At 45.2% G+C, this 18,148-nt stretch overlaps 1 protein-coding gene across 5 annotated transcripts in view; it reads left to right on the top strand.

Annotated features, from left to right (window-relative positions):
• The first annotated feature begins 6,084 nt into the window (after positions 1–6,084).
• The window catches only part of ACER2 (alkaline ceramidase 2), a 53,675-nt gene continuing 41,611 nt past the window's right edge, over positions 6,085–18,148 (top strand). For all 5 annotated transcript variants that reach the window (XM_060409521.1, XM_027964569.2, XM_027964568.3 and 2 more), the window contains exons 1-2: positions 6,085–6,272; positions 17,558–17,672. In XM_060409521.1, the coding sequence (XP_060265504.1) occupies positions 6,165–6,272; positions 17,558–17,672 (223 nt within the window). In that variant the 5' untranslated portion in view covers positions 6,085–6,164. The remainder of the gene's footprint in view (positions 6,273–17,557; positions 17,673–18,148) is intronic.

Consider the following 18,148-nt stretch of genomic DNA (forward strand, 5'->3'; position numbering starts at 1 on the left):
TAAAATACTGTATACCTTGTACATCTTAGTTTGGAGGCTGCCTCCTCTGCTGTGCCCCCTTGGTCTCAGTGCAGACTTGGGCCCCTTTGCATCCACATTCTGTGTCTGAACCTCCGTTATAGCAACTGTCCTGTTGTATTCTAATGGTTTGTGTGCTTCTACTAGACTAAGCTCGATGAAGCCAAGAGTGATATTTTCATCTTATATTACCGAACACTTACCATAGAGCCTGGCGTGAAACAGGTACTCAAAATTGCTGCTATCCTGTTGCAAGCTATAGTTATTTAACAAAGGAACAGTTTCTCTATCTGGAAAGCAGTGGTCAAACCCATGTTAACAACTTCCATGCACTTCAGGCATGGGCAAAGCCTCAGATTTTCTATTAGAATCAATTTACTTTTACTATACACCCAGTCCTAACATTGTTTGTGTTTTTCCAGGGCAGCTTAGAGAAGCAGAGAGGCCTAGGGACAACTGCAGGAAGTGCCCTCTGATGACTGTCAGTAAATAATCCAAGAGCACCCGCGGGAGCAAAGGTAGCCACTTTCTTAGAGAGGTTGCACCAGTGTTTCCCTGGTCTCGCTTCCTGCAGCCCTCCCCCATGGCCTTCTGAGCCTGGAGACTGTCTAAGATGAAACAGATAAACAAAAGCTTGGTGACTTTTTTTGTCTCTCTCCTAGCTGGAGAAGGGACCAGACTCTGAGCCCTAGTTTCCTGCTGATGAGCCTGATGAAAGAATGACTTCCTTCACTGGGTTCTTTTTTTCTTCCTCTTTTCCTTGGTAGCAGCAGCAGCTGCAATCTTGGCTTGGATTTATTTTTTTCTTTTTTTTTCAGGAAAGCTAAGTATATAGTCCATCTAGTTAAAGCTACGGTTTTTCCAGTGGTCATGTAAGGATGTGAGAGTTGGACTGTGAAGAAAGCTGAGCGCCGAAGAATTAATGCTTTTGAAGTGTGGTTTTGGAGAAGACTCTTGAGAGTCCCTTGGACTGCAAGGAGATCCAACCAGTCCATCCTAAAGGAGATCAGTCCTGGATGTTCACTGGAAGGATTGATGATGAAGCTGAAACTCCAATACTTTGGCTACCTTATGTGAAGGATTGACTCATTGGAAACGACCCTGATGCTGGGAGGGATTGGGGGCAGGAGGAGAAGGGGACGACAAAGGATGAGATGGCTGGATGGTATTACCGACTCGATGGACATGAGTTTGAGTGAACTCTGGGAGTTGGTGATGGACAGCGAGGCCTGGCATGCTGCGATTCATGGGGTTGCACAGAGTCAGACATGACTGAGCGACTGAACTGAATTATATAGTCCAGAGTGAATTTTTTACCACTACCACGAGTGCATTGACTAAAACGGTGATTCTCAAACTTGAGTGTGGGACAAAATCACCTGGAGAGCTTGTGAAGCTGGAGGTTGTTGGACTCCGTCCTCAGAGTTTCTGATTCAATAGGTCTGGACTATGGACCTAGAAATTTGCATTTCTAACAAATTCCTAGGTGGTGCTGATGCTACTGGTCCCATACCTTGAGAATCACTGGTCTAAACAACAAGCCTCAATCATGACCAATGATGAAAAACTCTGGCCAAACAGCAAAATGCATAAAATTTCATCTTTGATCGTGTACTTCTTGCTTCATTTATGTAAGTGTTTGCCCTTTTTTTTTCCCGCAAGGCAGACTTTGTTACTTGATGATTTATTTCCACTTGTGGGACCAGCTGAACTGGATATTTATCATCAGATATTTACTTAGACCAAAAATAAATAGTTATAAATTCTGTAAAAATAGATGCTGGCATCCTGATTTCCCTGCAAGTGTGGTTCTCCAAAACCTGCTCTCTCCTAGATCTCTATCACTGACTCTTATTTAAACAAAAGTACCAGCAGCAAAATCAGCATCAGAATTCAGCCATGCCTTGTTCTCTGCTGTCAAACCCTGCATTCCCCACCTTACTCCCACTCTCCCCAAGCTCTCTTTACTCCAGATATCAGATTTTGTATTGAACTATTAATGGCAGTTTCTAAGGCAACATTCTATTAATATGTCTGCTTCAAAATTAATTACCTAGTGACAGGTCATGGTGTTAAGTGACTAAGGTTATATCCATTAAAAAAATGTTAGCGATGGAGAGAGAGGATGAAAACATCAGAAAAATGTTGGCCAGGAAGGCCAACACAGGCATATTTGGAGTATTGTAACTTGCATCCTTCATGCTGGTCACCAATGGATTTTGGCTTGAGCAAAACGGCTCTCTGTGCAGTTGTAATTAGGCAGAACCCAAGGGGTCAGCTTTGATTTTGAAACAGAACTGTCATCCACAATAAGACTTCCTGTGTAGGAAGAAATTTCCCCATCATTCTCTTAGCAGAACTTGAAGAGAAGATGAATAATATTCAGCGAATTCCAAATTTCACTGATACCAAAACAGTGTTTTGCACTGTAATATTGCTGAATTTTAGGTACATCTCACAATGAATGACGTTTTATAATCAAGGTTGGCCAGGTGACAGAGGAGATGGTTTGTCACTGCCTGAACACACACAAACTCAGTGGTTTTTCCTGGTAGGATGACTTGGTGACTGTAATCTCCATGTTTCCGTCAACAAATGGTACAAGGACAATCTGGAAAAGAAACATGCTTCCCGTTGTCTGAAAACCTTCTATTGACACCTTCAGGTAAGATCAAGAATATGCCAGGATCCAAAGTTGTACACGATATTCACGGCTGGAAAGCAAACAAGAGTGAAGTACTCTTACAATTGCTGTATCACTAGGACTTGGTAATTAAGGACACTGGCAGTTTTGAGTCAAAAAATGATTCACAGGAATAGAGATTCTGTGTGTGAAGAAACTACAGGAATTCCTTAATGAGTTCCTTCTGCTTTTATTATTCTTTTTATCCTGGGCTCAAGAATGATGTATAATCATATATGTCTAAGTCTAAAAGCTCTCATTCAATAAATATTTCAAACTAAATGATAAAAAATCTTTTACAAATGATTTAATTGGGGATATCTTTCTTTTTAATAGCAGCTCTTAACCTTTTTGATCTGAGGACTCCTGTAATACTAAAAAATTAAGGAATATAAAGAATTTTTTAAATGTAATAATATCTACCAATATTTAACATATTAGAAATTTACAGAGTCTTATTTTTTATTGCAGTATAGTTGATTTACAATGTTGTTTAGTTTCAGGTATATAGAAAAGTTATTCATATATATATATATATATGTATATATATATATATATACTTTTTCAGATTCTTTTTCCTTATAGATTATTATAAAATATCCCTGTGCTCTACAGTAGGTTTTTGTTGGTTATTTGTTTGGTATATAGTAGTGTGCATATGTTAATCTCAAACTCCTAATTTATCCCTCTCACCACTTCCTTGTTTGGTAAACATTGGTTTGTTTTCTATGTCTGTAAGTCTATTTCTGTCTTGTAAATAAATTTACTTGTATCATTTTTCTTAGATTCCACATGTAAGTGATGTCATATGACATTTGTTTTTCCCTATTTGGTTTACTTCACTTACTATGATAATCTCTAGGTCTGCCCATGTTGCTACAAATAGGAGTATTTAATTCTTTGCATGGCTGATTAATATTCCATTGTTTCTGTATATATACCCACACCTTCTTTAGTCATTCATCTGTCAATGGACATTTAGTTTGCTTCCATGTCTTGCTGCTATGGAAATAGGGTACATGTACCTTTTATAGTTTTCTCTGGATATATGCCCAGGAATGGGATTATTGGGTTATATGGTAGTTTTATTTTTCAGGACACAGTGGCACTGGCTGTCTAGGAAGAGGACAGGATAGGAGTTGGGACAAAGTTGAAAAGAGAGGTGTGGTCTGGCTCCCAGGGGTGAAAGCTGGGTTTCCTGGAGTATAGGAGAGGAGTTGGGGCTTGCAGTTTCTACCAGTGATGGAGGTCTGGAAAGATAAACAAATGGCGTGCAGGAACCTGTGGAAGATGGACACTGGGGGCATAAGGCCCTGGAGCCCTAGCCAGGGTCGAAGTGGAGAGTCAGGTCAGAGAGCGGTCAGGCCCTGGGGAGGTGCTGGCCTTCAGGTTACCATGTAGGCTGGAGTAAGGAGATCCTAGTGACAGTCACCTGACCAGAGCCTCTTCTGCCACTGCTATCTTGAGCTGAATTTCTAGAGCTGCCCAAGGAAGAAGGATGAGAGCCAGGACCAACCGAAACAATTTCTCCGGATATCAGTGGGACTAGATTAGCTTTGATATAGAAACGACATGATCTCAGGTGACCTGGGCCTGCAGACGCTTGAAGCAGGATTTCTGCTTCTGGCCAGAGATTGAAGTCAGGCCTCGACAGTGAGAGTGCTGAATCCTAGCCACTAGACCACCAGGGACCAGTGGTCGGTGACAAGACCCTGTCACTGCGTAGAAATGAATTTCCACATAGACACAGAAAGAAGCGAAACAAGTAAAGTGTTTTATTAGGAGGAAAAGAGTACACGCGTAGGATAGGCACACAGGCAGGTTCAGAGAGAGAGAGAGAGAGAGAGAGAGAGAGAGAGTGAGTCACATCCTCGCAGTAGCTTGAATCACTTTTATGGGGCAGTTCTTTTGGGTTTCCTTTAGCCAATCTTCTTGCTTTGCCAGGTTCAGCATCTCTATTTGGTGTATGTCAGGGTTCTCCCATGTGTGTGCACGCATCTCTTGGCCAAGATGGATTCTAACGAAGACCATGGGTATCAACATCACTTACTATGGGGTGGCACCCCCTCCCTTTTTTTTACTTCCAGGGAACCTTTCTGAGCAGGTCTAGTTAGAAAGGTCCTCTTGACTTTTCGAATGAGGGATATGTAATCTTTTATCTGGGTAGGGCTCATCTCCTCTCTCACTCCTGCTATTTTGGAGTATCTGTCCACAGGGGATGAACCAGCTGTTCACCCTGGGGCCCACCTAGCTCTTACCTCATGTAGAACAGTTACAGCAACAAAAGCAAAATAGTTATCTCACAGTTGAGATCATCCTGAATTTGATTTCTAGCTTGGCCACTTACTAGCTAGAATGGCATTGCCGATAGAACCCACTTCTTAGGATCCCCTCTGGGAGCACTAAGTGACACATGGAAACTCTTCAGCAAGTGCCTGGTACATGCTGCTGCTGCTGCTGCTAAGTCGCTTCAGTTGGGTCCGACTCTGTGCGACCCTATGGACAGCAGCCCACCAGGCTCTTGCGTCCATGGGATTCTCTAGGCAAGAATACTGGAGTGGGTTGCCATTTCCTTCTCCAGCCTGGTACACAGTAAGTGCAATATATGCGTCATCATCTGTCGTACCTGGGGTGTTCTGGAGGTGCCATACCTGTCACACTGCATCCTTTGGGGATTTGGATAGCTGAAGTTTGACCCGATGGGTAATTACTTTATTCTAGCACTGGAGTCCAAGGGGCGGAGGGCAGGAAAGTATTCAAAACTGCAGAGCACTCCACCAGGGTTTGGGCGGCAGAGGCTGCGTGGGAGAGTCCTTGGTCCCCCACTCCAGTCCCCAAGGTCTTCCTGCCCCGGCCCACCGCACCAATCAATCCCTTACTGACTTCAGAGTGACTGAGGGCTTTTCTCCGCCGTGAGAGTGGGTGTCCCACGTATCATACAGGCAAGTCTGAGCAAACTTTCCCAAGATTTCGTAGGGGTCCGGTCCCGCTGGGTTTCCTCCTTAATTTTAATTTTTGCCAGGGCGAGTTCTGTCACAACTCGCTTAACCAGGGTAGGGGGCGCCTGCAAGTCTGAGCCGGAAGGTGGGCGGGGGCAGGCCTGTCAAAGCCTTTGCCACCTGCTGGGAACAGGAGTGTTTAGAGGCGGGCGCAGGGGGCCGGTCCCGCCTCCCCTCCTGCCCCCTTCCCCCGCACATCCCGCCTCTGGGGTGGGCGTGGCCGGCCCTGGTCCCGCAGGCTGCCCCAGGGGGCGGAGCCTAGGGAGGGGTCCGCGAGCCAGTCACGTCCTACAGGACAGAGCGGAGCCCCGAGAGGCCGGCCCAGGAGGCGCCACATCCGGCGGCTGTCCCGTGGTACATAAAGCCGCCGCAGCCGCTGCCACCACCACCGCCGCCGGTTTCCAGCAGCAGCTCTGGCCTCCTCTCGGCTGCGGGAGCCTCTGCTCCAATGCCCCAGAGTGACCATGAGCGCCCCGCACTGGTGGGACCAGCTGCGGGCTGGCAGCTCGGAGGTGGACTGGTGCGAGGACAACTACACCATCGTGCCTGCCATCGCCGAGTTCTACAACACGGTGCGGGGCACGGGAGCGGGATGGCACGGGCTGGCGGGAGGGGGCTGTCCCCCAGCGCAGCCGCCGCGCCTGGAGCCCGGACCCTGGTCGACGCGCGTATCTGGGGCGTTTTCGCTCCGCGGCCAGAGTCGACCCACGCCCCCTCCCCTGCGCGCCTTCCAGTTTTCCATCTGTCCTCCCCTCCAGTCTCTGTCCCCGACATCTGGGCCATCCTCCTCCTCTGGTCATTTCTTTCTGATGGCTCTATTGTCCTGTTTGGTCCCCACCCGTCCCGGAGCTGGTGCTCCCTGTCAGCCCATTCTTCCAGTTTGGGTCAGTTGGGAGCGGTGAAACCGCGGGGACTACTCCCTTCCTCCCTTAGGATCTCTGTGGTGTGACGCACTTGGGTTGCATTGTGCGGTTTTTGCCCCGAGTACCTGCTCTAGGAGTCGGGGAAAGGGGGTGACCTCCAGGCAGGTCTGTGGGGCGGGGCCCACTCCGGAGGTTGGCGCTGCCCGCCTCCCCCCATGTACATCAATAATAGGTCGAGTTACCTGGGGCCAGAATCAAGTTAATTACTGGGAGTTCTTGCCTTTAGTGCCGAGCCTCACACTAGCCCCTAGATCAGTTTCCCTAGGCCTGTGCGCTGTGCAGCACAGAGAAGTGAAAGGGAAATTTGGGAGTGATCTGTGTGTGTGTGTGTGTGTGTGTGTGTGTGTGTGTGTGTGTGTGTGTGTGTGTGTGTATGCTTTCTGGACTTGCCTGGGTCTGTAGCTGTGGTCAAGAGGAAACTGTCCCATTGCAGAATCTTGTGTGCTTTTAGTTTTTTGTGGGAGGGAAAACCTGCAGTTGTGTGTGTGCTCAGTCGTGTCCGACTTTCTTCGACCCCATGGACTGTAGCCCGCCAGGCTCCTCTGTCCATGGAATTTTCCCGGCAAGAACACTGGAGTGGGTCATTTCCCTGACCCAGGGATTGAAACCGTGTCTCTTGTGTCTCCTACACTGGCAGACGGATTCTTTACCACTGTGCCACCTGGGAAACCCAGGCCTGCAGTTGGGAAGGAAATGTCTATTCTTTTTGCTAAGTCCAAATGTGGTTCCAAATGTGAGACTTTGTGTGGTCATTTCTGCAGCTTATCTTTTCACTGCTGTAATATGGAAAACAGCAACTCCTGGTATGTGAATCACTGTGAATTTTGACTTTCTTCTTTAGGATTTTCCCCTTTGATTTGCCGGAGAGAATATCCTGGGCTTGAGTCAATGCTTATTGCCTGGAGGGATCTCCATGAGCTTGTCCCCATCCTTCTATTCACTGTTGAGGAAACTGACTCTGGAGAGGGGAGCGGCCCTGCGGTCATTTCTGGCAGAGCTGGCACCATGATCCAGGGCCTGCACTCTCCCTCCCTTCAGTGCTGAATTCCTGGGCTGCCCTCCCAGCAAACATTCCTTTTTTTTTTTTTTTTAAATGACTGGGTTAATTCTGCAAGGAAACCTGGTCCTCTGCTGCCCCTAGAAGCTGTGACACATGCAGTCATCAGAGGTGGCCACCCTCCACCTGTTGGACAGCCTGTTTCAGAGCGTGCAGTTAGGTGTGGACAGTTGCCCACAGAGGATGGACTGGGGCAGGGCTGGGTGCTTTCAAAGGCAGTAAGTCAGTTTTTCCATTTGTAAGTGGAGAGTACTGCTAAGGATTTCACCAGAGTTAGAGAAGAAATGACAGCCTGGGGACAGATTCTCACATACCCAGCAAGGTAATTATCTGTGATGTCTGAGGCCAGTAGAGTCAGGTCTAGTTATTTGGTCCAAAAAGTTAGTGTATAGCTGCTCCGAGTCTCCCCCAGGGTGCTGGATGAGGAGGAGAGCTTATTTTTGTCTTTACTTTTCATCTGGTCTCATTGGAGCTGTTACTACAGTCTTTTTTAGAAATGAGCTGTTGATCTTCAGCTGCAGCATCTGTGGCTGATTAGCTCTGTTGGTCCCCCTGACAAACCTTGTTCTTTGGCATACTTGTAAACCACAGAATCTGCTGTAGCAAAGTGTGAATACTGAGGGTCTCAGAGAAGAAGTCGGCCATCAGACTTTGTAGTGTAGATCCAAAGAATTCAGGAAAAAGCATTTCCTTCTCTCCTTCCCATGTCTTAGTTATCTTCTGATCCTTGTCACAGAACAAACCCATGCCTATCTTACTCCTGTATTAGGGAAGACAGTGAGCTACTTGGTGATAAAGTGAAAGTGAAGTCGCTCAGTCCTCTTCTACTCTTTGGGACCCCATGGACTGTAGCCTACCAGGCTCCTCCATCCATGGGATTTTCCAGGCAAGAGTACTGGAGTGGGTTGCCATTTCCTTCATCTCATTAAATTCTCAGAGTAAGGCTGCTGCTAAGTCACTTCAGTCCTGTCTGACTCTGTGCGACCCCATAGATGGCAGCCCACCAGGCTCCCCCGTCCCTGGGATTCTCCAGGCAAGAACACTGGAGTGGGTTGCCATTTCCTTCTCCAATGCGGGAAAGTGAAAAGTGAAAGTGAAGTCACTCAGTTGTGTCCGACTCTTCGAGACCCCATGGACTGCAGCCTACCAGGCTCCTCTACCTATGGGATTTTCCAGGCAAGAGTACTGGAGTGGGGTGCCATTGCCTTCTCCGCAGAGTAAGGCAGCAGGCCTAATTATCTATTTTACAGTAAAATAATAATCATTACTGATAAAAAATTGAAGATGTAAAATCAGGAGGACTCAGAGGGGGGATTTAAAACCTTCTTGATGGATCTTGGTGGTAAGCTGTCACTACTACAACTGCAGTCACTCTTGGCTACCACTAGTTGTTTGCTGTGTTGAAGCTGCCCAGGGTCCTTTACAGTCACCCTCAGCAGTGGGTGCTATTTGTTATATCTATTTGACACAGGAGAAAACTGAGGCCTAGATAGATTTTGAAACTTGCAAAGGTCAAGAAAATGGCAGATCTAGAGTCAGAACTTGGAGGGTCCATTTGACCCTACTAAGATACTGCTCTTGAAGATGCAAATGGCATTGTAGCTACTTTAAATTTATTTAGCACAGTATAGGTATTTATTATTTAGTCATTCTGTAACATAAAACTACTGCACTGAGACCGTTTGATCTTTCGGCTAGTCGTGGTGGTGGATATGGGACAAAAAGTTTTGGGTTTTTTTTATTTTTTATTTTTGGCTGAAACTTGCAGCATGCAGGATCTTAGTTCCCAGACCAAGGATTGATGCTATTAGGCCCCCTGCAGTGGAAGTTTTAACTACTGGACCGCCCGGGAAGTCGTTTTTAAAGTAGTTTTTTGCCATTGTTGTTTATTATAAAAGTAACAACATGATCATGGTTAAAAAAATCTGCAAGTTCTAAAGTGAAAAATACCCTTTCTTCTGCATCTTTTCAGACATTTTCAAAGCATGTAGAAAACATGTATTTGTGTAAACATAGAAAATACACGTGCAACGGGTATATACACAGTGTTAGTCACTCAGTCGTGTCTGACTCTCTGCGATCCCATGGACTGTAGCCTGCCAGGTTTCTCTGTCCATGGAATTCTCCAGGCAAGGATACGGAATGGGTAGCCATTTCCTTCTCCAGGGGTTCTTCCTGACCCAGGGATCAAATCTAGGTCTCCTGCACTGCAGGCCAGTTTCTTTATTGTCTGAGCTACCAGGGAGGCCTGTGTATATACACACCACAACCAAATTTTTTTCCAGCCCAGTTGAGATCACACTACAGAAATTCTTGTACACCTTGGTTTTTTCACTTGGTTTGTCTTGCAGATAATCCCATATTGGATTGTATAGAATTATTTTCTTTGCAGTGTCTATATAGTATTCCCTTTGATGGATTGACCAGTCAACTTATTATTGATGGACATTTAGGGCAGTTCCTGTTTATTGTTTTCATTTTGGTTTCTGAACAGTTAGGCAATGAATGTCCTCAAATAGGCATCTGGATGTACTTCTCCAGGTACTAGTTCTAGATAGGAAATTGCTGTGTCGAGGGCAGTGTTTACTTTGAAGACTAGTGATTGTTGTTTAATGGTCCACCAGAGAAAGTACTCTGATCTGTGTTCTTACTGGCAATGTTTGAGAGTATAGAGCATTTTGCTCTTGGTGCCCACATATCTCCATTGCCTTAAATCTTGTCATCATCCTTTGCGTCAGCCAAGCCCAAATATCTCTTCCAAGAACATATCATGCCCTTCCACAGCCTTTTGCCTGTGCATATTTTGTACTGTTTCTTCTAAATACAAGTTTTATTGAATTAAGTTCCTTTTTACGTTTTAAGGCCTGGTCATAGTCAGAGAAAGATCCACAACCTAGCAGCTTTGGAGGAAAGTGGGGTTTGTGTTTTAATCACTTAGCTTGGCCTTTGGGAATTCTGTTGGGGACCCAGGAGGACAGAAGGAAATGAACTGGTGCTGAAAAAAAGTCTTGAAGAAAAATCCATGCCTAAAATCAGCCCATGGTCTGTCACCTCCCCTACTCAGCTCTGCCCCCATCATCAAGATAAGTGGAGTTCCCTGTATATGCCAAAGCCACAGACCACTCTCTGTAGGGCAGGACTGCCTATCAGTCAGTCTGTCAGTCTCTCTATCCATCTAGCCAGCCACTTGCTGGGCAACTGTGTGCCTATCACAGAGACCAGACCTGCATAGTCACCTGGGTGGTGAGGACCACAGAGGTATCTACACACGAGTGGCTGCGGGGTTGCTTGTGGGATTCCCTCGTAGCTCAGCCGGTAAAGAATCTGCCTGCAATGCAGGAGACCCCAGGTCGAGGTGTTGTTGGTCCTCTGCTTGGGTGGTATACTGTGGGAGGTGGGTAGATTTTGCAGGAAGGCCTCTGAGCTGGGTGATCAACTTGTTCTGGTTTGCCTGAGATTTTCCCATTTTTAAAACTGAAAGTCCCATATCCTGGGAAGCCCTTCTCAGCGCCAGGCATGCTAGGACAGTTGGTCATCCCAGAGGCAGGAAGGGGGCCTGCCATAATGGAATGGATCATTAGAAACCTGCATTCGATTAAGATGCATAGTCTCCTCAGCCAGGGTGATGTCTGTTAGCTGTTTATGAACTTGTTGCTCAGAAGAATTTACAGCCTGTTGCTCTGTCCGTGTTTGCCCTCTGTCTGGGAAAATGCACAATCGCATGCGTCAGGATGAGATTGCAGTATGTTCCTGAGATTATTTTGGTGCAAATGTCACAGAATGAGGAACTCTCTAAGGAAATAATAAATTTTTAAATTGTGGTTTCCTTTTAATTAAAACAAAATCTGTTAGGCAGGCACTAAACAAACCAATTCTCCAAAGGATAATCCAACAATGGGCTTTAAAAAATACCCCTTGGCTGAACTATTCAACTTCAGTGAGCTATATAACTTTGAGGGGAAGTTTCGTTTTCTCAGTAGACATGGAGCCATTGAATCTTTTTAACCACAGCTCATTTGCTTTCCCACATTTCTTTCAGAGTTCCTTCCTCTTTTTATCTTGGGGAGCATCTCCCTCTAATTTGGGCTTTTCCTGTTCATAGACTGATGTCTTTTTTCTTTTAATTTTTCCTGGGCAACATGCAAGATCTTAGTTCCCTGACCAGGATGGAACTTATGTCCCCTGCAAGGGAAGGGTGAAGTCTTAACCACCAGACTGCCAAGGAAGTCCCGATAGATTTATGTCTTAAAAAGGCACGGTGGAGGCCAGCAAGTATTGGTAGATGGGTTGTACAGAAGCAATACTGAGATTTCAGGCTTATTTGGAACCAGCTGTTAAACAGTGTTTCTAAATTGAACTCTCTGATATGGACATTAAAAATAATTGAGCTATCATAATTTCACTGGAGGTGTATTAAACTACCTCATGTTTTTGTGAATCGTGTGTAAATTTAAAAGTCATTATTGTGTACAATGCTAGTGCTAACATAGATTGAAAAAACCTTTTAAGGGACAGCTTGGCCATAGATAGTTGTACATGGCTGAAGCAAAGGAGACTGAGAAGATTTGAGGCAATAAACACATACAGTCGGCTCTCCATGTCTGTAGTTCTGTATCTGTGGATTCAACCCAGTGTGGATTGAAAATATTTGGGAAAAAAAAATTCCAGAGAGTTCCAGAAAGCAAAACTTGAATTGCTGTATGCCTGTGTATTAGTTGCTCAGGCATGTCCAATTCTCTTCAATCCCATGGACTTTAGCCCACCAGGCTCCTGTCCATGGAATTCTCCAGGCAAGAATACTGGAGTGGGTTGCCATTCCCTTCTCCAGGGGATCTTCCCGACCCAGGGGTTGAACCCAGGTCTCCTGCATTGCAGGAAGATACTTTACCATCTGAGCCACCAGGGAAGCTTGAAATGCTGTATACCTGCACCTATTTACATAGCATTTACATTGTATTCAGTTCAGTTCAGTCACTCAGTCGCTCAGTCATGTCCGACTCTTTGCGACCCCATGAATTACAGCATGCCAGGCCTCCTTGTCCATCACCAACTCCCGGAGTTCACTCAAACTCACGTCCATCGAGTTGGTGATGCCATCCAGCCATCTCATCCTCTGTCGTCCCCTTCTCCTCCTGCCCCCAATCCCTCCCAACATCAGAGTCTTTTCCAATGAATCAACTCTTCGCATGAGGTGGCCAAAGTACTGGAGTTTCAGCTTTAGCATCATTCCTTCCAAAGAAATCCCAGGGCTGATCTCCTTCAGAATGGACTGGTTGGATCTCCTTGCAGTCCATGGGACTCTCAAGAGTCTTCTCCAACACCACAGTTCAAAAGCATCAATTCTTCTGCACTCAGCTTTCTTCACAGTCCAACTCTCACATCCATACATGACTACTGGGAAAACCGTAGCCTTGACTAGATGGACCTTTGTTGGCAAAGTAATGCCTCTGCTTTTGAATATGCTCTCTAGGTTGGTCATAACTTTCCTTCCAAGGAGTTAGCATCTTTTAATTTCATGGCTGCAATCACCATCTGCAGTGATTTTGGAGCCCACAAAAATAAAGTCTGACACTGTTTCTCCTGTTTCCCCATCTACTTCCCATGAAGTGATGGGACCAGATGGGACCAGATCTTCGTTTTCTGAATGTTGAGCTTTAAGCCAACTTTTTCAGTCTGCTCTTTCACTTTCATCTAGAGGCTTTTTAGTCCCTCTTCACGTTCTGCCATAAGGGTGGTGTCATCTGCATATCTGAGGTTATTGGTATTTCTCCCGGCAATCTGTATTAGGTATTATAAATAATCTAGAGATGATTTGAAGCAGGGGTTCCCAACCCTGGCCTGCAGACTAGTACGTATAAGGAACTGGGCAGCAGAAGGTGAGCAGTGGGCAAATAAGCGAAGCTGCATCTGTGTTCACTGCCACTACCCACTGGTGTGCTTGAATCATCCCGAACCACCCCTCCCCCCATCTGTGGAAAAAGTGTTTTCCCATTGTAAAGTGTAAATTTATACTTTAAAATCAGTGTAAAGTATACAGGAGGATGTGTGTATGTTATATGCATGCTGCTGCTGCTAAGTCGCCTCAGTCATGTCCGACTCTGTGCAACCCCATAGACGGCAGCCCACCAGCCTCCCCTGTCCCTGGGATTCTCCAGGCAAGAACACTGGAGTGGGCTGCCATTTCCTTCTCCAATGCATGAAAGTGTAAAGTGAAAGTCCGACTCTGTGCGACCCCATAGATGGCAGCCCACCAGGCTCCCCCGTCCATGGGATTTTCCAGGCAAGAGTACTAGAGTGGGGTCCCATTGCCTTCTCCATATATTGCATGTATAATGCTATTTTATATAAGAGATTTGAGCATCCAACAAAGTCTGGTATCCGAGGGACTCCTGAAACCAATCCCCCATGGATATAGAAGGATGACTGTACTGGGGTGAAAAGCTGTGTTATATTCCCCAGCATTGTTAGGTGGGGCTATAAATCAGTGCGCTTCCCACCATTAGTGGAATGGCTCAATGAAGTGTTGCCTTCTGCAGTACCCTCAGCAGGTGTGACAAGTCTCTATGACTTAAGATAAAAAGGTTAGCAGGGTGTATTGCGGAATGAGAAAAGGAAGTTGCCAAAATATAATGTTGCAATAGGTGATATATATGATAAATATATTTACATAAATGCAAAGAAATTGAGGATTATGAATCTGAGAAGAGTGGATATCTCCAGGGAGGAGGATAGCAAGGCAGACTTTAGCTTTGTAATGTATTCTTTTTCTTACACGGAGAACATACTCATGTACACGAGAGGAGAAAGTTACCTCTAGTATCGCAATCCCATTTTTCTCCTCCTTCCCCTTTCACCTTTAATTCCTTCCACCTCTGTGTTTAACAAAACAGAGAGCAATGTTTAAATCACCTAAAGGTCATTGGTACACAATGTGTGATGCAGTTCAGAATTTTCAGATGCCAGTCGAAGCATGAAGCCAAGGTGGTCAGAATGTGGTTGGATGGATTGAAGGTGAAAAAAGTCAGCTTTGGGCAGTGGAAAGAGTGGTTGGATGCTGGCCCCACCTCTGTGGGTGACTGCCTTTCTGAACTTGGCTAGCCTGGGAGCCTTTCCAGGCCATTACTTAACATCCCCTTATAAAACATTTAACATTGCTCACGTGCAGGCGTGCTTAGTAGCTCAATTGTGTCCCACTGTTAAGGTCTCTCATTTTAACTCTTAAAGATCTGAGTTTTTTTCTTTCTTTCTTTCTTTCTTTTAAGATCTTGGGTTCTTTAAATAACTCCATGGAAAGTTAAAGGCTGTGATATTACATAGAGCCTTGTCCTGAATCCCTCCTTACTTGCTTTTTAGTAAATAAGTGAGAGTTGGCTATATTCCCAAGTGTGGACACTGTATACCGCCTGGGACTGCTGTGGTCATTTATCCAGACTCTCACCCAGGGTTGCCAGTAGCTCCAAGGGGGGAAGGAGAAAAAGGTCCCCATCAGAATGGGCCAACTAGAGCAAGGCACCCCCTTCTCCGGAAGGATGCAGCCCCGTGAAGGATTTGTCTTGAACTTTAACCAAAGGCAGCAGCCTTGTTCCTATCCCACCCTGACAAAAGATCTTGTTCTTTATCTCTCTCCACTCTATCCTTCTCCCCTTTCTCAAGACTGTCATTCCCATCCCCTTTTGTTCCCAGATGGTGACAGAGGCGTCCATTGGTTACTGATGTTGCCAGTGTCCACCCTCACCGCGCCTCCAGTTCTGGGGTTTGCCGATGCCTTTTGTTTAGCTGTGCCCCAGTGTGACTTCCCAGGTCTGGAAAAGCCCTTCTACCCTGGCTCCTTTCATTCAGTTTGGGCACCCACCCTCTTGGTTCCCTTGAGACCCGCTCTGTATTGTGTAATATGGGTGACCAGTCTTTCCTTTCGAAAGCCCCCGTGCTCTTGGCTTTGCAGACTCCATCTACTCCATCTTCCTATCTCTGAAAGGTTTGAGTCTTTTTTGACCCCTCTCTCACCGCTTGCTCACTGGTGTTGTGCATTTAGATCCAGGTGTTGTTTAAACATTCTGCACATCTCCTTTCCTCTGCATGCCCAGTCCTTCCCAAGGAGCTCCTTACTCCTCAATTAGAGGTGAAATTTTAAAGAAGCTGACTATCCCTAACACTTTATACCTTCTGGGATGGCCTTATTAAACAAACAAAGCAAATAAAAACCTCAGAAAATAACAAGTGTTGGCAAGGATGTGGAAAAATTAGGACCCTTGGACCTTGCTGGTAGCAGTGTAAAACGGTTCAGCCATTGCGGAGAATTGTCTTGTGGTTTGTAAGTTAAGCACACAATTACCATATGATCCAGCGATGTTAGCTTGAGGGGCTATAACTCAGAGAATGGAAAACAAATACTGAAAACCTTGGACATGATTATTCATAGCAGCATTGTTCAGTGTTAAGGACACTGTAAGGACATTGGATAAACAAAATGTGGTATCCGTACAATGAAATATCTCTCATAAAAAGAAAGTATTGCTATGTGCTACGATGCAGGTGAACCTCCAAAACAGTATGCCGAGTGAAAGAAGTCAGACACAAAAGGCCACTTTTTGCATGATTACACTTTTATGAAATATCCAGAATAAGTAAATTTGTGGAGACAGAAAACAGGTTAGTAGTTGCCAGAGACTGGGGAGAGGAGGAGGGGGAGTGGCGGCTTCATGGATTTGAGGTTTCTTTTTGGAGCGATGGAAACATTTCAGAACTGGATAGAGGTGATGATTGCATATTACACTTGTATTAACTGCTGCTGAACTGTCCACTCCTAAAATGGTTAATTTTGTCATGTGAATTTTACCTCAGTTTTAAAAAATCTGGGGAAAAAGAAGAATTGGCTATGACTCCCCCTAGTTAAAAAAAGATAGACAAAGAGAAATTTTGAAAAATTAGAGGTGAGATTCTAGAGTTAGGTTGTCCAGTCTGGATTTTTAAAAAAGCCAGGTGACCTATGAAGAGATAATAGACTTGAATCCAGTCTGGAAGATGAAATGATGCCATTTTAAAGCTACAAATTAGATCTTTTTTACCTAAAAGTAGGTTTGGCTTAGGGTGAGAAAACTGACAAGGGGGAAATGAGGAAGGCACTCCTTGCCTTCATGTGAGCCCAGGACCTGGCTGGCAGAAAATTATGGGGGCTAGAACATGTCTGGTCCTTCTCGTTCTTCATGAGACTATTCTTTTAAAAAAATTTACCATTATTTAGTGCAGACCTTATCTTTAAAAACGATTATTCAGATAAATTAGGATGCTTCATAATTGGGCAGAAAAAGAGTCGTTGATTCTTCACATCAAGAGAGGACTCTGGGCAGCTTTCAGATGGCAGTGTTTTCGTGTGTGTAGTGTGTGTGTGTGTGTGTGTGTAGTGTGTGTGTGTAGTGTGTGTGTGTGTGTGTACGTACATGCTCAGTTGTGTCTGACTCTTTGCGACCCCACAGACTGTGACCTGCCAGGTTCCTCTGTCCATGGAATTTCCCAGACAAGAACATTGGAGTGGGTTGCCATGCCTTCCTCCAGAGTACCTTCCCGATCCAGGGATCAAACCCAAGTCTCTTAACGTCTCTTGCATTGGCAGGCAGGTTCTTTACCACTAGCACCACCTGGGAAGCTCCAGTCTTTCCAGAGCTGCTCCTATGATCACAGAGGCAGGCAGTATCCCCCTAAAATGGTTACTAAAGAAGTTGCTAAGTTTCCCTGGTTGTGAATTTTTTTTCTTGTTAAAAAAAGATGTGTGGCCGCATTCATCTCCATTTACAAAGGACATACTGGGAACAAGCTGCTTTACTTTTTGCCCTTTTATTTAATACTCATCTTTTCTTTTTTCATCCCCCCTTCCCCCCAGATCAGCAACGTCTTGTTTTTCATTTTACCGCCCATCTGCATGTGCTTGTTTCGTCAGTATGCAACGTGCTTCAACAGCGGCATCTACTTAATATGGACTCTCTTAGTTGTAGTGGGTAAGTGGGTTCCTTTGTGAGCATGGGCTGAAAGGGAGGAAGTGGAACTTCAAACTCCCTGACCCCTTTGTAAACCAAAGTCACTCTGACGTCCTAACAAACTTCTATGCTGTTTTCTGGACTCCAGAAGGAGGACTCTTTTGAATATGGGCTTGATAACAAGGTTGACTGTAATTATCACTTAATTGCATTGGAGAGTCCATTTATATAATAGCCACTGGTGTGGTGCCAGTGCAGTGTTACGTGAACTTCTGAGGAAAGTCTTGTGAAACAATTGTATTTGGATGAAACCATGGTTTCTAAAGGACTACAGTTAAAAACAACAACAACAAATTCTAGATGTTTGATCCTTCGTAATTCTGGGAAATATTTGTATAATTTTTATTTCCTTCCACAGGCAGATTAGGAATTCTTAACTGTGAGAGAATGTTGACTTTTGATCGACTGTGTGTTCCCACGAAAGCTCAGTGGATGAA

This window comes from Ovis aries, chromosome 2, assembly GCF_016772045.2.
Source record: "Ovis aries strain OAR_USU_Benz2616 breed Rambouillet chromosome 2, ARS-UI_Ramb_v3.0, whole genome shotgun sequence".
Classification (NCBI taxonomy): domain Eukaryota; kingdom Metazoa; phylum Chordata; class Mammalia; order Artiodactyla; family Bovidae; genus Ovis; species Ovis aries.